Source organism: Grampus griseus (assembly GCF_964374135.1).
Source record: "Grampus griseus genome assembly, chromosome: 14".
NCBI lineage: Eukaryota > Metazoa > Chordata > Mammalia > Artiodactyla > Delphinidae > Grampus > Grampus griseus.
The window spans coordinates 15,662,611-15,679,108 of NC_139008.1; the positions used below are offsets into that span (position 1 = coordinate 15,662,611).

Consider the following 16,498-nt stretch of genomic DNA (forward strand, 5'->3'; position numbering starts at 1 on the left):
ATCCCTTGTAGCCCATCAAACACCACACCCCTGTCTCCAACCCAGCTCCTCAAACACTAATTTCATTACTTCTCCCCCAATCTGAACAATCTGCCTGAAGTATCCCCCAGCATCCTGGCTCCCTTGGAACTCACCCTGGGGAAGAGGCCCACCGTTTGGCTGCAGTGGGGGCAAAAGAACAGGGCCAGGAGGCCGGGATGCCGGAATGAGTGGGGGCCCAGAAGGCGAGGCCGACACCATCAGTGGTGCTGGCAGCACTGGGGGGGTTGGGCCAGGCGTGGGCTGGGCTGAGAGCTCAGGGCCTGGAGGGGGTCGGACTGGGACAGGGCCCAGGGGAGTCCGTGGACTGTTCACCACCACCACTGTCCGGCCTTCTTGCTTGGGCATTGGCTGCAGCATCCTACGAGGAAAAAACAAGGGGATGGGTAGGGAAGGAGGGAGAGTGAAGAATAGGAAAAGAAATTAATAAGGAAGATGAGGCAGAAAAACAGACAGATTATAAAAGCAAAGGAGAGAAAGGTAAGACCCAATGGAGAAAGCGGGAAAGAAATCCGATAACCAAAAAGCACAAAGCGAAAAAAGAAAAAGCACGAAGCAGAGAGAGGAGGGAGAAAAAAAAAATCAGTGACAAACACAAGGGCCTCTCCCAAAACCATCTTCTGGTTATTCTATCCCCCGATTCCTCCAAGTATTTTTCATCCATCTATATGAACATTCCAGCCTAGCCTCCAACTCTTACCTTTCCACCCCAATTCCCCCCAGCCAGCTGCAGCCACTTTTTTCTAGGAACCCACTTCCTTATTCCTCGGCCCTGGTACCTGTTGACCTTCATCTTGACTGGCTTGGGCCGGGGTGGGGGGTCCGGAGCAGTAGCCACCTCTAGCAGAACCCGGCGGGAAAGGCGGTGCTGGGGTAGAAATGTGTCGGCCTCATATCTAGAGACACGACCCTCCAGGCCAATGAGATCAAATCGACCTATGTCTATCCGCTGACATAAGAAGGAACACAAGAGCATAGTGTCAAAGGAGCCAATTTGGCAATGATTTCTTGGATATCACACCAAAAGCACAGACAACAAAAGAAAAAAACTGATAAATTAGACTGCATCAAAAGACACTATTAATAAAGTGAAAAGGCAACCCACAGATTAGGACCAAAATTATTTGCAAATCATGTATCTGGTAAGAGGCTAACATCCAGAACACACAAAGTCCTACTACAACTCAACAAAAAAAACAAACAATCCAATTTAAAAACTGGCGGGAATTTCCTGGCGGTCCAGTGGTTAGGACTCTGCACTTTCACTGCTGAAGGACCAGGTTCAAGCCCTGCTCGGGGAATTAAGATCCCACAGGCCCCACAGCGTGGCCAAAAATAAAAATAAAAATTGGCAAAGGTCTCAAACAGACATTTCTCCAGAGAAAATATACAATAAGCACGTGAAAAGATGTTCAACATAACTAATCATTAGGGAAATCAAAATCACAATGAGATACCACCTCACCTACTCAGACAGCTGTTATCAAAAAAACAGAAAACAGGTGTTGGCAATGATGTGGAGAACTCAGAACCTTTGCAAAATGCTGGTAGGAATGTAAAATAGTGCAGCTGCTATGGAAATCAGTATAGCTGTTGCTCAAAAAATTAAAAATAGAATAATCATATGATGCAGCAATTCCATTTCTGTGTATATATACCCAGAAGAATTGAAAGTAGGGACTTAAACACACATTTGTACACCTATGCTCACAGCAGCATTATTCACAGTAACCAAAAGGTGGAAACAACCGCAGTGTCCACTGATGAACAGATAAACGTGGTATTTGTCTCTATGTATGTAAATGTATACATGTGCATACCCACATACATGTATACACATACACAAGAACATGTACAATAGAATATTACCCAACCAAGGAAATCCTTACACATGCTTGAAGACATTCTACTAAGTAAATATGCCAGTCACAAAAGGACAAATACTGTATGATCACACATACATGAAGTACCTAGAATAGTAAGTTTATAGAAACAGAAAGTAGAATGGTGGCTGCCAGGTGCTGGGAACAGAGGGAGAATGGGGAGTTATTATTTAATGGGTATGGAGTTTCAGTTTAGAAAGATGAAAAAATTTCTGAAGATGGATGATAGTGATGGCTGTACAACTATGTGAATGTACTTAGTGCCACTGTACCATATGCTTAGAAACAGTTAAAATATTTAAGCATTATTAATATGCCAGGCAATTCTAAAAATATTAACACAATTCTCACAAACATACTGCAGAATAGGCCTTATAACCCCAGTTTTGAAGGGCAAGCAAATTTAGGGTTAAAGGTTAATAATTAGCTTGCCCAAAGTGACACAGTTAGAAAACGATGAAACTGGAATAATGCTGAGGTGACAGGGCAAGTAAGTATGCAAAAGGTCAGACTCCAGCATAAAGAAAAGAGGTGCAGGGGTGGGTAGGGCCAATAACCTTGGAGGCAACTGCTTACCTGGAGAGGGTGGACATCAGTGGCCCTTAGCACCAGAGAGGCGGTGCTGAAACAGATGCCTGGAGTGATGAAGGGGGAGGTAACGGGTCGAGGGTCAAACAGGTTTGGATGATTGCAGACTTTTCGCAGCTGCATCAAAATGTTGATGACGCTCATGAAATGGCCCGTGGCTAGTGTCTCCTTAGTTCTGGGAGAAAGGAGAAATAAATGGGACATCTTGATAGTCACCTCCGCTCCACTGTAGGGTCCCAGGCCCACCCTCGGTCCTCCCTTACGTGGTCTGTGCCATGAAGTCATCATAGAGACAGCGCTGGCGCTTGGAGAGCCGGCAGCGGATAACATGCTCATATTTTTTGGGCATCTGCTTCTCAACATCCACCTTAACTCGGCGCAGCAAAAAAGGCCGCAAAACCTAAAAGCAAATAAGCAGGAGGCTGACAGGAGAACAGCGGGCACTATACCCCAGCCTAGACCCTCTACCTGGGTCTTGGCCTGATGACCAGCAGAGCGCTGGCTTAGCCCATCAGTAAACACTCATGGAGCCATGCAGCATGCCGGGAACCAATCACACAAAGGTGAATCAGATGCAAGCCCTCCTCTCAAGGAATTTATTATAATGAAAGAGACGAACATAAAGATAATACCACAACACAAGAAGTGATAAAGAAGGCACTGAGGACAGAGCAACTAACTAAGCAGAAGGGATGAGTCAAACTACAGTTCCAAGGAGTAACTGTAAATTTACAAGATTGTGAAAGTAAATCCAGCCAAGAAGCTGAGAACAAATCTGTGGCACTGACAGCAGCAAAGAAAACCAAAGACAAATCTGAGATCTCAGGAGATAAAATCTGATATGACACAGTCATCAACTTGACATGGAAGAAGTGAAAAAAGAGAAAATAAAGAGGTATAGTTTCACTAAATCTAGTGTGGTAATCATTTCATGATGTATATAAGTCAAATCATTATGTTGTACACCTTAAACTTATACAGTGCTATATGTCAATTATATCTCAATAAAATAGGAACAAATAATATTAAAAATATTTTAAAACTTTAAAAATGAGGAAGTATAGTTAAGGAAGACATCTTGGTTTCTACTGAATAGTTTGATTTACCAAACTGATGGTGTGATTGACCAAAATGGAGTAGAAATAATAGGTTATAAGGCTTGAGATGTTTGGCTTATAACAGAGTGAGTTCAAGAGGAACTTTCTGGCAGGGTAGGCGACAGCTGCCAAGGCAGGGCTGAGCCCCAGGGGCTAAGGAGAGAGAGAAGTGCCCCTTGTATTCCAAAAATGTCAGGCTGAAGGCACCAAGCTGAGAGGGAAATTTTTTTTTTTTTTTTTTTTGCGGTACGCAGGCCTCTCACTGTTGTGGCCTCTCCCACTGCGGAGCACAGGCTCTGGACGCGCAGGCTCAGTGGCCATGGCTCACGGGCCCAGCCGCTCCGCGGCATGTGGGATCTTCCTGACAGGGCACGAACCCGTGTCCCCTGCATCGGCAGGCGGACTCTCAACCACTGCGCCACCAGGGAAGCCCTGAGAGGGAAATTTTTATTGTTTTCTGTATAAAAATGTCCATCAGATGGGGTTCAAAGGGGTTGGGGGCAGATAACAAAAATAAATAAATAAAATTTCACAAAAAGAGGAACTTTCAATTAAAGACATTATCAGAAATTTAAATACAGGTTGAGTGGTCTAGAGAGTCAAGGAATTATATAAATCAGTATGCCGATGAGATAAGTAAACTGGGTGACAAAAAAAAAGTAAAGATCAGAATGCTGAGAGATGTTATTTAAAAGCTGGACACTGGACAAAGGAAGAGGAGCCAGAGAAGACCAAAAATAAAAAAATAAAAGAAGAAAAGAAAAAGAGAACACAACAAAACTATGTAATTGTGGAAAGTCAGGTAAAGAGAAACCCAAGCCAGGAACTGATCAGCATTACCATTCTACTCAAAGAATAAAAACAGAAATGCTACCATTAAAGAAAACAAGCAGAATGATGACTAAGATGGGGTCACTCAATCTGGCAATGAGTTAAGTCACTGGAACACTGCAGTTTGACAACTGGGTAAATTCAACCTAGCACTGACTTCCCTCTTCCTAAGGCTTTTCTGAGTATTGCCCTTAGTTCCTTGCCATTCCCAACGCCCTTGACAAACTGGTACAGGCCCTACCTTGTGAAGGCGTTTGACTAGACCTTCATTGTACTCTTGGCTGCCCTCAATCATGCCAGTTAGGGGATTAGAGAACCATTCCTTGAACTCGCGATGAGACTGGAAGACATGGGGCATCAAAAAGTGCATCAAGGACCACAGTTCCATGAGGCTGTTCTGCAAGGGTGTTCCTGTCAGGAGCAGGCGTCTCTGGCTGCGAAGAGACAGGGAATTACAGGGAGGATGGTCAGCAAAGTCCCAACTGTGCAAGCATCCCACCCGGCAGGCCAAGTCAACCCTCCCATGAATCTCAGACATCTCCATCTCCACCTGTTGAAGTTGAGCAATGACTGCCAGCGCTGAGACTTGAAGTTCTTGATGTTCTGAGCCTCATCCAGAATGAGATAGCGCCAGTTCTTGCGGCGGAAGGCCTGGTGGTCCTGCAGCACCAGCTTGTAAGATGTGATACACACATGGAAGGCATTGGGCTTGGTCCAGCCCTGCAGTATCAGGAGAAAGTAGCAGAAAGTGGGGTAAAAAGAAAGAGCAAAAAGAAGACATCCTAAGATCTTCAAGGGACAGAAATCACGTTGGGAGAAAGGAGAAAAGTCCCAGGAGCAGAATGGGGTAACAGAAAGGGAAGGGAAAGGAACTCATTTGAGGAAAGGGCCTAGAAGTATAGGAAACATCAATAGGGGAAGGGAGCAAACACATGGGGAAGCAAACCTGCCGCTTGAGCTTCCTCTCTTTCTGGGCTCCATAGTAAGTAAGGATTTTAAAGCTGGGGCACCAACGTTTCAGCTCCATCTCCCAGTTCAACATCACGCTGGTGGGGACAATGATCAAATGGGGACCCCAGTTACCTGTTTAGCGAAAGAATGAGAGATGTACAACACGGTGACTGCAGTTAATAATACTGTATTGCACATGTGAAATTACTAAGAGTAAATCTTAAAAGTTCTCACCACAGGAAAAAACAAAATGTTTTGTAACTATGTATGATGATGGACCTTAATTAGTCTTACTATGATGATCATTCTGCAGTGTATACACATACCAAATCTTTATACTGTACATCTGAAATATAGTGTTAAATGTTAATTATACCTCAGTTTTAAAAAATAAAGTAAGATTCGGAGAGATCTGGGGCAGAGGAATTTTAAAAAGATGAGAGATGGTAAGGAAATACAAACTTTGGGGTTCTGGAACTCAGGTATAAAACCCTGACGATTCTGTTCTAATGGCCCTTCCCAAGAATCCTAGCACCATAATACAAATGAACTTATTTACAAAACAGAAACAGACGTATAGACACAGAAAACAAAATTATGGTTACCCAAAGGGAAAGGGGAGAAGGGATAAATTAGGCGTATGGGAATGACAGATACACACTACTACATGTAAAATAGATGAAAAGAATTTACTACATAGCACAATAAATTACATTCAATATCTTACAATAACCTAAAAGAAAAAGAATCTGAAAAAGAACATATACATACATACGTATAACCAAATCACTTTGCTGTACCCCCTGAAACTAACCGAAAATTGTAAATCAACTAAGTCAAAATTTGGGGGGGGGGGTTGGGGAATCCTAGTGCCTACAATGACCTCTCTATACAGTTATTGACCAGAGTCAATGAAGCTACTTATCAGCAAGAGACTGTTTCACCGTGCTATAGCTGAAGTCATTAAATAAGCTTCCCAGGAAATTGGCCAAGGGAGACCCAAGAAGAAGGGCCCGGCCTAGTTACCTTTCTCACAGGCCAAGTGGGCAAGCAGGGAAATGGTCTGGATCGTCTTGCCTAGCCCCATCTCATCAGCAAGAATGCCATTAAGCTTCTTCTCATACATAGTAACCAGCCAGTCCAGCCCAATGTGTTGGTACTCCCGGAGCTGGCCCCGTAGGAGCAGGGGGATGGGTGTCTTCACCTAGTAGGTAGGAGGAGAGGTAACACAATGGAATTGAGGAATCTGTCACTGAGAAACAGGAGACTCAAGATATGAGAAAGCAGGGGCTTCCCTGGTGGCGCAGTGGTTAAGAATCCACCTGCCAATGCAGGGGACACGGGTTCGAGCCCTGGTCCGGGAAGATCCCACATGCCATGGAGCAACGAAGCCAGTGTGCCACAACTACTGAGCCTGCTCTCTAGAGCCCGCCAGCCACAACTACCGAGCCCAAGTGCCACAACCACTGAAGCCCGCATGCCTAGAGCCCATGCTCCACAATGAGAGAAGCCACCGCAATGAGAAGCCCGCACACCGCAACGAAGAGTAGCCCCCACTCGCCGCAACAAGAGAAAGCCCACACGCAGCAACGAAGACCCTAGGCAGCCAAAAATAAATAAATAAATTAATTAAAAAAAAAAAAAGATATGAGAAAGCAGAAGCTTGGGCCTGGAAATACCTGGGTAGTGGCCAAGGTATAACCCTTGGGCTGGAGACTTTCAGCTGCTGCAGCGATGTCAGTAATTTCTTTCTTAGGGCCTAGAGTGGTGGTGGGCCCTGGGGTGGGAGGTCCACTGCCTCCATCTGCCTCACTCTGCTCTTCGTCCCTGGCAAGCAAGTACTCCACCCCAAAGTCATCATCTTCCTCCTCTTCCTCATCTGCTTGGCTCTGTGACTGGGACTCCTCAGATTCCTCAGACTCAGATTCCTCCGATTCCGAACTCCCGCTTGTTTCTTCCTCTTCTGAGTGCTCATCTTCCTCATCCTCACTCTGTTCCTCAGCAGAGTCTAAAGCACAAGATCAAGGCTTAGTGTTCACCATACCTACTCCTCCAGTCTTGCCCTCCCCAGCTCTTGCCTCATGACCACACATTCACCTGACTGACTGCTACTATCCTCTTGAGTAGCCTCTTCAGCTTCTGTGGCCCCCTCTGGTTCACAGTCAGAGCTGTTAGCCTCAACTTCATCTTCATCTTCCTCTTCACTACTCCCAGAACCTGGGGCAGAGGCATCAGAGGCATAGGCTCCTGCGTACTGCTGCAGTAGCTCCTCCACAGACAGCTCACCTGGAAGAGAAGTGAAGGATAAGCCTTCACATGCTTCACGGGGAAGAAGGGGAGGTCTGAGTGGTGCCAGTTCATTTTACCTCAGCTTCTACAGACACTGCTAGGCCCATGTCTGAAGGGAGGCAAAAGAGTTTACTTTCAGCAGCAGCTATTTTCAGCCAAGCCCCGTAACGTGGGCTAGAACTGTGGATGGTCCTGCCTTCCACTGGGAAGGACGGCATCAATCTGAGGAACCTCCCCTTTAAGGTTCAGATCAAACATGGCCACTATCCTCTTCCAATAGTTCTTCCCTCCACTCAGCTCTCACATCACTTTGTTCAAACTTCCATCATAACCAATCATAATTTTCTACTTATAACCATCTATAAATCTGTCTCTGTCATTAGATCTAGAGTATCTCCAGAAGGGATAAGAGTGTCTTATTCATTTCTTTATCTCTGGCATTCTGCACAGAGACACCAAGTGGGTACTCAGTAAAATGTCTGGTGTCACCTTCTCGAGCCAACTCGCTCAGCTCCATGGCATGATCCACCTCCCCTTCCAACTGCTCCTCAGCTGCTATGGTATCCTCTTCATCCTCCGCTAGGAAAGAGAATGAACCAAGATCAACGGGGTCAGAGGCTCAGAACACAGTCCAAGTGGAAGAGGTGAGAAAGTCTGAAATATTAGGTCCAGACAATTTAAGGGGTAAGAGGCAACAGGACTGAGAACAGGCCTGACCTTCATCTTCATTGGCAGCAAACTCTTCATCATCCTCATCTGGATGCCAAGGCTGTTTGTTGCGCTGTGTGACAGAGGAGGGTGGGGGCTTTACCTGTTTGGCAGAGGATGAAAAAGGAGAAGGCCTATGGTTAGAGCAGCAAGAGAAAGACACAACGTTGAGTAAGATGTCACAGAATAGTCTCTCTGTCCCACTGAGTGACAGTTGCCACTGACACCGTCCCAGGGCAAGGATACAATCAAGGGTTTTCAATTTCAGTACCAGCTACCAAATCCTGGCCCCACTGCCCGGGGGAGGACCTGTGAAAGTGCCAGAAGAGAAACACAGGCCCCCAACACCAACCCCATGCACTCGGACACATGGAAAAACAAAAAGCTTAGGTCCAGAAGAGACTTCAAGGTTACCATCTCAGCTCCGAACCTACAAACCAGCAAGTGAGTATTAGGGCCATTTCACAGAAACGACAAGGACCAAAGTAAGTTTTTTTTCAAGCTCACACAGCAATTCTAAGAGTACAGTACACTCTTCCACACATCAGAAACCTGGCCATCTCACACTGTAACTTGCCCCAAACCCAGGTTCTTTCCTATCCAACCTCAAATGAGAGCCCAAATGCTCACACCACGGAGAACTCCTAAAAACCACAACCAACCTCATAGACTGGAAGAACTCAGTCCTTAAGGTTCTCCCTCTGCTCCCACTCTGAACCCACCTTCTATCCCCTTCTGCCCATACCTTCAACACCTGAGAGGACTCTTCTTCACCACCTTCTTCAGGCCCATCTCGGGTGTCACTATCATGAGATGAGGGGGTTCTTGAGGGGCTGGAAGGCCCTCCTAGCAGCTGAGGGGGGAGGGAACGGAGCAGCTCTTCCAGTGGCAGTTCTCCCTCACGTCGAAGTAGCTCAATCTCACGCCTCTGGGTCTCTGCATCATTGCCTTCCTGTTGTTCTTCAACCTCAATCGTCTCCTCATCATCCTCTTCCTCCTCCTCTTGGGGTTGGAAGTCCCCATCTATAGCAGGAGAACAAGGTCACAAAGTCCACGGGGCCCTGCAAGCCACAGGGTGGGTTTTCAGCTCTGGAAAGGGTACATGAGGAAGAGTAACAGAGCTAAAGAGGACACACACCTTCATCATCCATCCGGGAAACTGGGGGTGGAGGACTAGAGGCAGCTGAGGAAGAGCCAAGGCAAGGGGAGGAACCAGCTTTGCTGGAGGTTAGTGGCTGGTTGAGGCTCTGAGACAGAAGGTCTGAGTACTTTTCAGTTTGCCCCACGATGAAGTCCAGGTGCAGGTCCAGGGCTTTTTTCCGCTTTTCCTCAAGCCGGGACTGTTGTTTGAATTGCACCACCTGACACAAGCATGAAATGGAGGGATCACCGAGATAATCTTTTACTCATGTATTCTTACTCAACATTTAGGGAAGCCTCCACTATGCTAGGCCCTGGGCTGGCTTTTCAGGAGGGAAGAGCTAAATGACCTTAAGGGTGCTTCTGAGGAAAGCAGAAAGGAAGCACAGGATAGAGAAGAGCCAGCTTAGTCTCTGGCAGTGGGGAAAGACTTACAAATGTATCTGGAGCTGAATCTTAAAGATTAAGTAGGTGTTCCCTAAGTGAAGATGAGGAAAAAGGCATCCCCTGCAGCAGAAAAAGCATGTGTAAATGGCCACGGACATACAAGAGAATGTTTGAAGTGGAAAGAAGAAAAGGGGGCTTCCCTGGTGGCGCAGTGGTTGAGAGTCCGCCTGCCGATGCAGGGGACACGGGTTCGTGTCCCGGTCCGGGAAGATCCCTCATGCTGCGGAGCGGCTGGACCCGTGAGCCATGGCCACTGAGCCTGCGCATCCGGAGACTGTGCTCCGCAACGGGAGAGGCCAGAACAGTGAGAGGCCCGTGTACCGCAAAAAAAAAAAAGAAAGAAAAGAAAAGAAAAGGAACTGGCAGAATACAAGAATGAAAATATAGACAGAAGCCAGGTAATACTTAAGAAATAATTACAGGAACTTCCCTGGTGGTCCAGTGGTAAAGAATCCCCCTTACAATGCAGGGGACATGGGTTCGATCCCTGGTTGGGGAACTAAGATCCCACATGCCGTGGTTCAACTAAGTCCACGCACCATGACTACTGAGCTCGCACGCCTCAATGACAGAGCCCACGTGCTGCAAACTACAGAGCCCATGTGCCCTGGAGCCCGGGCGCCACAACTAGAGAGAGAAAACCCACACATCACAACTAGAGAGAAGCTCACACACCGCAACTAGAGAGAAGCCTGTGCACCACAACGAAGACCCTGACACAGCCCAAAAAGATAAAAGAAAATAAACAAAATGACATTTAAAAAAAAGAAACAATTACAACTTAATAAATGAGAACAATTCAGTTAACGAGAACTTTGATGGTATTTAAGCAGGTAAATGGCACACACTTGAAAAAAGCACGCTGAACGGGCTGCAAAGGACAGATGGCCAAGGGGAGTCAAGAAGTCCTATTAGCAATCCCCAAATGCAGGACCCATATTTTTCCATTGTACTTCTCTCTTCCTCGTAGAACTCAATGCTTGAAAGGTCCAGCACACAACAGAAACGTCATCAGAGTTGCATGAAATAATTATCCACTCTCCCCAGGAGAACTTTTGATCATTCCTGCTACCATGCTACCCACCAGTCAACCCCAAGGCATTTCCTTTTCCCAATCTCTGCTGCCTACCTTCTCCACATTGCTCCAAAACTGCCTAACATCCTTGGCCATGGTGGAGGCGATTCGGCGCAGCTTGGCCTGCTCCTCCCTCCGGGCCCGTTCCTCTTTCTGCCGCTGCTCCTCGTGGTGCCGGATCACCATTCGCACCACCTGTGGGGATGAGGTGAAAACACTCCAAGGCCAGACGCTTGGCCCATCCCCAAGTCAAGGGTAAAGAGAAAAGTCAAAGCCAAGAAACCTGGGAAGTCAGAGCTTGCCTCTCGAGACTAGAAGCATTTACAAGCACTGTACACCATTATGTTTGGTTCCCTTCCAACCAACCTACCCATCAAGAAAAAGCAAACCTGAAAACAAAATGGAAAGTAGTAGGTCCAGTTGAGGACATACCTTACGGGCCACACCCCGTTTCCAACGGCGCTCCTGAGCAAAGTCGGCAGAGAGCCACTGCATCTCCTCACACAGATAGTCCCAGTGGCCCTTGGGGCGGGGAGGCTCGGGCACTTTAGGCAGTCTCTTCAGTGACCAGAAACCCTCCTTCCGCAGCTCAGCAATCCGAGTCTCAATCTCAGCCTCCTAATGAGGAAGAGCTAGGTCAATCAAGTTACTTGACATATACTTCACCTCATGACCACGGCTGAATCCCTGACCTCTGACTACGTACAGGCACTGACTGGACTGAGTGTTATATGCTTGTCTTGAGTCCACATACCAATCCTATGAGTTGATATTATACGCTCTTCAGGTGAGCAAAAAGAAGATCAGGGAGATTGAGTGATTTACTTGAGATTACAAAGATAGGAGCTGGTAAGTACTGGGAATTAAAAATACGTCTGACTCCACACACCAGATTTCATGCTTTTTCCATTTTTTCACACTCCATACCTTATGAATATAGGCACAACTTAGGAAAACATATCCAAGCGAAGCTTCCCAGAGAACAAGGAAAGCATGCTTCCTTACTGACTCTAGATACACTGAAGGGACCTTCACTGCCGCAGAATTCTACTTACACAAGAGTATATGTTCGTACTTAAAAATATGCTATAAAATCCAATTTACATAATCCAGTTAGTTTTTAAAAAATATTATTTTTATAAAAATGTACTTTTTTAAAAAAATGTACTTTTTTGTGGAAAATACTGAACAGTTATACACAAAAAGATTAACAGTGGTTAGTATTACAAAAAGATAACAATGTTTCTACATTCGTTATATCATAAAAAGAAAAATGAAAAAACTTGAAATTTTTATTTAACAGAGGTGACTTATAAACTCAGGACAACTGCCCTCATTATTTTTGTCCTCTCCTGACAAAAACTAAACCAAAGGAACTAACAGCCACAGATGAGACAAGGAACTAAATGGCCTGATGGTCACCAAGGAAACACCAAGAAAGACATGGATATTAGACCAATGGCTCTCAAGTTTGAGCATGCATCAGAATCATCTGTAGTGCTTTTTAAGACAGTGCTGGACCCCACGCCTAGAGTTTTAAATGGGTAGGTAGAAGAAGGGTACGAAGAATTTGCATTTCTAATAAGTTCCCAGGTAATGCTGATGTTGCTGGCCCAGAGACAACATTTACCTCTGGTAAGTTTAACAGAGACTACAGGAGAAAAACGTGAAGTAGAAACCAATAAATCTTAGGAGGCTCATAGCTTACAAAGCACTTTTGTGTCTATTTTCTCGTTTAACTTAAACCTTTTATCAGCCTATTCACTACCACACCATCCCTATTTTAAAAAAAGAAAATGAGGCTCAGAGTTCAAGAAACTTGTTCAAGATCAAAGCAGAGACTGTACTGTAAATCAAAGATAAGGAAAGAAATGTAAAATACCCATGGGACATAGGAGTTCAGGGAGGAAGACTCCCAAGAAGCCTCATGGGCCTTCCCAATACATACATGCTTGGCCTGCTCTGCAATCTCAGCATGGCTCTTCTCCCACTTTGGGCCCTTGTTAGCCAGGTCAGCAGCCTGGGGTAAGCTGAGCCCCTCCAGGGGCACTGTGGCACCATCTGGGGGCCCTGGAGGTCCATCCAAAGAGGAATCTTGAGCTATATGCTGGGGGGAGATGCCACCTGCCCCACTAGAGGCTGGGGAACTGGATGAGGCAGGGGACACAGGATTGCTGCCTGTCATGCCGTCCGACACCATCTAGAAAAGGGAGAAATGACAGATAAGATGAATGCTTAGCAGCACTCTACCATGGGTTTTAAATACATTCCTTCATTCTATCTCCACAAGAAAAAGCTCTGGAGTAAGGTATCAACCTCATTTTTATAAACACAACATCTGGGATAAAGTTTTAATAAGGTACTCAAGACGGCAAAGCCAAGTTTCCAGTAAACACTTGGCATGCAAGAGGAATTAGAGCCTGACATTTACATGATTCCCAAATTCAAGACTACTACTATAGCACATGACCTCAAATTTTAATGATCTTTTCAGAACCTCAATGATTTCACTCACATAAACAACTCCCTGTTTTTCCCTCCTTTTCACAGCAAGTATGACAGATTCACCCATGCGAATAAATCTGAGCTACCACCAAATTCAAAAAGCATCAAAAAATCCAAGATCACCTAAACCTCTTTATGTTCATCACCAGCCTCGGTAGTTTCCTTTACTGGAGAGGTAGATGGGGAAAGGGAGGATTAGTCACTGTTCTCAAATATCCACCTATTACAAGGTACCGCATAAGCAATAATGAGTATAGAACAAAGTCCTACTTAAATGTGCATAGTGAGGGAACCCATGAAATTCACTCTGGCACACAAGCCTCATAGTGGGCCACTCAAATTCCTACCTCAACTAAATGAAGAAAAACATTATGTCGCATAATTTCCCAGCTGCTCAGGAAAATAATATCAAACCCATAACCATCAAAAGCCTACTGTACGGGAAACCTAGGTCTGTCCAGTTTTTTAAAAGTCATGATTTTCTTCTACCTCCAGCACTCCCTCAGTATGAGAAAAGAATGAATACTACACACCATCCATAAGGCTTACCTCATTCCAGTTCCAAAAGAAACCGAGCTATTCTCAAAGTACGCAGTCTTAAAAGCATTTTGTCACAAACCCCATTTCCAACCTGGCTTAATTCAACTTTTTTCAGGTAACGAGGAATTTCCATGCTCTTAGAGATCAACATTATATTAATGTCAAGTAGAATATGAGTATCCAACAGGCTTGACAGCCCACCTGAGCATCAAAGATTCTCCAAACTCAGTTACCAAGGTAGCTAGGATCATGGAAACCCGGCTAAGACCTGCCACATTTCTTCTGCCTCAAAGCCAGCAGCCCACAAAGCAGAAGCAGAGAAGGAACCCTCCCCACTTTCAAACCTGTGTTTGCAAGATTGGGAGCTGAGGGTGAGCAGGGGAGGGGCTGCTCTGCATGGTCCCACTCCCAGGCTCCTCTTTGGATGCCTGAAGAACGACTGGGTCGTTGTCACCACTGCTGCTGGCCGAGGGGCTGGCGTCCGGCTGCAGGGCATGCTGGGAGCTGGCCTCATTCTGGGCCACCGGCCACCGGGACCCGCCTTCCAGGGCCCGGGGCCCACTAGGGCGTCCCAGCCTCCACTCAGGTTCACCGGCCTCTGGAGCACCTAAAGTAGGGTAAAAAAGAGTAGAAATGGGATTTAGAAAGATTAAAGAATCTTCTTAAAAAACAGGGATAACACTAACAAATAAAGATAATCAAACACAGTGATTATAGCTTACGTTTCTTGAGCATCTACTATGTGTCAAATACTTTACTGAGTACTTACTTGATGTGTTCTATAATCCTCACATCTACCTTATAAACCAGATACATTTCATGCTATGATAAATGCTTACTTAGCTCCTTCTACATACCAAAAACAGAGCTACGCAGAAAAGACCGCTGACATAAACTTAGCTTACATTCTAATATTTCCTCTGTTTTATAAATTAGGAAATCAGAATACAAAGAGACCAGAAGACTTGCATAAGGTCACAGTAAGGAAGTAGGAGGAGGAGGACAAACCTAGACAGTCTGATGCCAAAACCAAGAGAACGTGCTACTCTCCTTGGTAGAGTCAGGGTGATCAGATCTTTCTCTCTCCATAGTCCCAGATCTGTTATTGCACCACAATCATTATCTCAAACATCTTTCCCATTAGCATCAGCACATGAAAGGGTATATGAGCCCTCACCTGTGTGAGCTGAGACCACACCCCCTGTGAAAGTCTGTACTTCCACGGTGCCGCCGTACTGAGGGGAATCACGCCTGAAACAAAAAGGGAGGAAAACGGCAGTGAGGAACTAATCCACATTTACCAACACCCATCAAAGCCTTCTTTACACCAACTTTTGAGGCTTTTAAATATACTCAAATCAGTTTAAAGGCGGAAGAGAACTACAGTAGTAAAAAAAAAAATCACATTTCAGAAAAATGAAAACAAACCACGTTTTGTGAAAACAGAATTCCCTAGTAACATGAGATTCTGGCTGGGGAGGAGAAGCAGGGAAGTGAAGCCCCCCAAACAAGTTTAAAAAGCTTAAGGGTAAAAGGCTCCAACTTCTGAATGGAGGACAAATTAACAAAGCCAAAAAAGCTGTCACATCCAGAAGCTCAAAAGGTGCTGGCTGCCTGGCAGCCGGCTCTCCTTTCCAGTGAGGGCTAAACGTAGGAGGATCCACCCTTCCTCAGGGCAGGCCCTGCGACTCCTATACCTGCGCCATATGACACTTCCCCAAACAGCAGAACTAGAGCAGGAGACCTTAGAGGAGCAAAGGTAAGGAAGCCAGAACAGCAAAGAACCATACCCCGGAAATAGGCAGGGTAAACCCACACAAGGCCCGGAAGTGTTTCTCCAGTGTTTAAGGAAATTCTTTAACCACAGTGCAGCCTTCGATTCACTCCACCTTCCACAACAGAGTCACTGGAATCGAGCTAACCAGAATTCAAGAAGCTTGAACTCTCGACCCCCGGCTTTATTACCGTCTCCCAACCCGTCCCCACAGCCTGACCCAGCGTGACCCCTGACCTCTGCCCCAACTTGCCACTAGCCCTAAGATAGCCCCGCCCCCTCCTAGACTCCCACCCCACCCAACGTGCGCGACTGGGGGAGGGGCCCGCGCGTGCGCGCCTGGAGGCGGAGAGAGCCGGCTGCGCGCACCGCCCGGGGGCTCCCGCCAGAACCCAAGCCCACGCACCCAAGAGTCGCAGGACTAGGAAGCCTCTCATCCCTGCCCGTCAGGGAGCCCCCACCACCAGACCGCGAAAGGCTGAGATAAGGGAGGGTTCGTGCCGCCAGGTCCTGGCTCCTGACTGGATATGGTGGGCGCGGGCCCCGACTACTCGTCCCACGCCCCCCTTCCTCTTCCCGCGCGCCCCTTAGGGGGGACTGGGGTTGGTGGGCGGGCAGGAGCGCACCTGGG

General features: G+C 46.3%; 1 protein-coding gene across 3 annotated transcripts in view; it reads right to left on the bottom strand.

Moving 5' to 3' along the window:
• SRCAP (Snf2 related CREBBP activator protein) overlaps window positions 1-15,846 on the bottom strand; it is a gene marked incomplete at its 3' end in the record, with an annotated part of 30,843 nt that extends 14,997 nt beyond the window's left edge. Inside the window, exons 1-20 of one of the 3 annotated variants that reach the window (XM_082669633.1) lie at window positions 15,791-15,846; window positions 15,271-15,344; window positions 14,438-14,700; window positions 12,997-13,248; window positions 11,481-11,666; window positions 11,103-11,243; window positions 9,525-9,747; window positions 9,132-9,409; window positions 8,396-8,489; window positions 8,168-8,257; window positions 7,487-7,675; window positions 7,069-7,397; window positions 6,416-6,593; window positions 5,385-5,521; window positions 4,989-5,158; window positions 4,680-4,872; window positions 2,774-2,910; window positions 2,499-2,685; window positions 819-988; window positions 135-400 (exon numbers count right to left, since the gene is read on the bottom strand). In XM_082669633.1, the coding sequence (XP_082525759.1) occupies window positions 135-400; window positions 819-988; window positions 2,499-2,685; window positions 2,774-2,910; window positions 4,680-4,872; window positions 4,989-5,158; window positions 5,385-5,521; window positions 6,416-6,593; window positions 7,069-7,397; window positions 7,487-7,675; window positions 8,168-8,257; window positions 8,396-8,489; window positions 9,132-9,409; window positions 9,525-9,747; window positions 11,103-11,243; window positions 11,481-11,666; window positions 12,997-13,248; window positions 14,438-14,491 (3,274 nt within the window). In that variant the 5' untranslated portion in view covers window positions 14,492-14,700; window positions 15,271-15,344; window positions 15,791-15,846. Of the gene's footprint in view, window positions 1-134; window positions 401-818; window positions 989-2,498; window positions 2,686-2,773; window positions 2,911-4,679; window positions 4,873-4,988; window positions 5,159-5,384; window positions 5,522-6,415; window positions 6,594-7,068; window positions 7,398-7,486; window positions 7,676-8,167; window positions 8,258-8,395; window positions 8,490-9,131; window positions 9,410-9,524; window positions 9,748-11,102; window positions 11,244-11,480; window positions 11,667-12,996; window positions 13,249-14,437; window positions 14,701-15,270; window positions 15,345-15,790 lie in introns of those variants that run through there. The other 2 variants (XM_082669634.1, XM_082669632.1) reach the window with 2 other exon arrangements.
• Window positions 15,847-16,498: the final 652 nt, after the last annotated feature.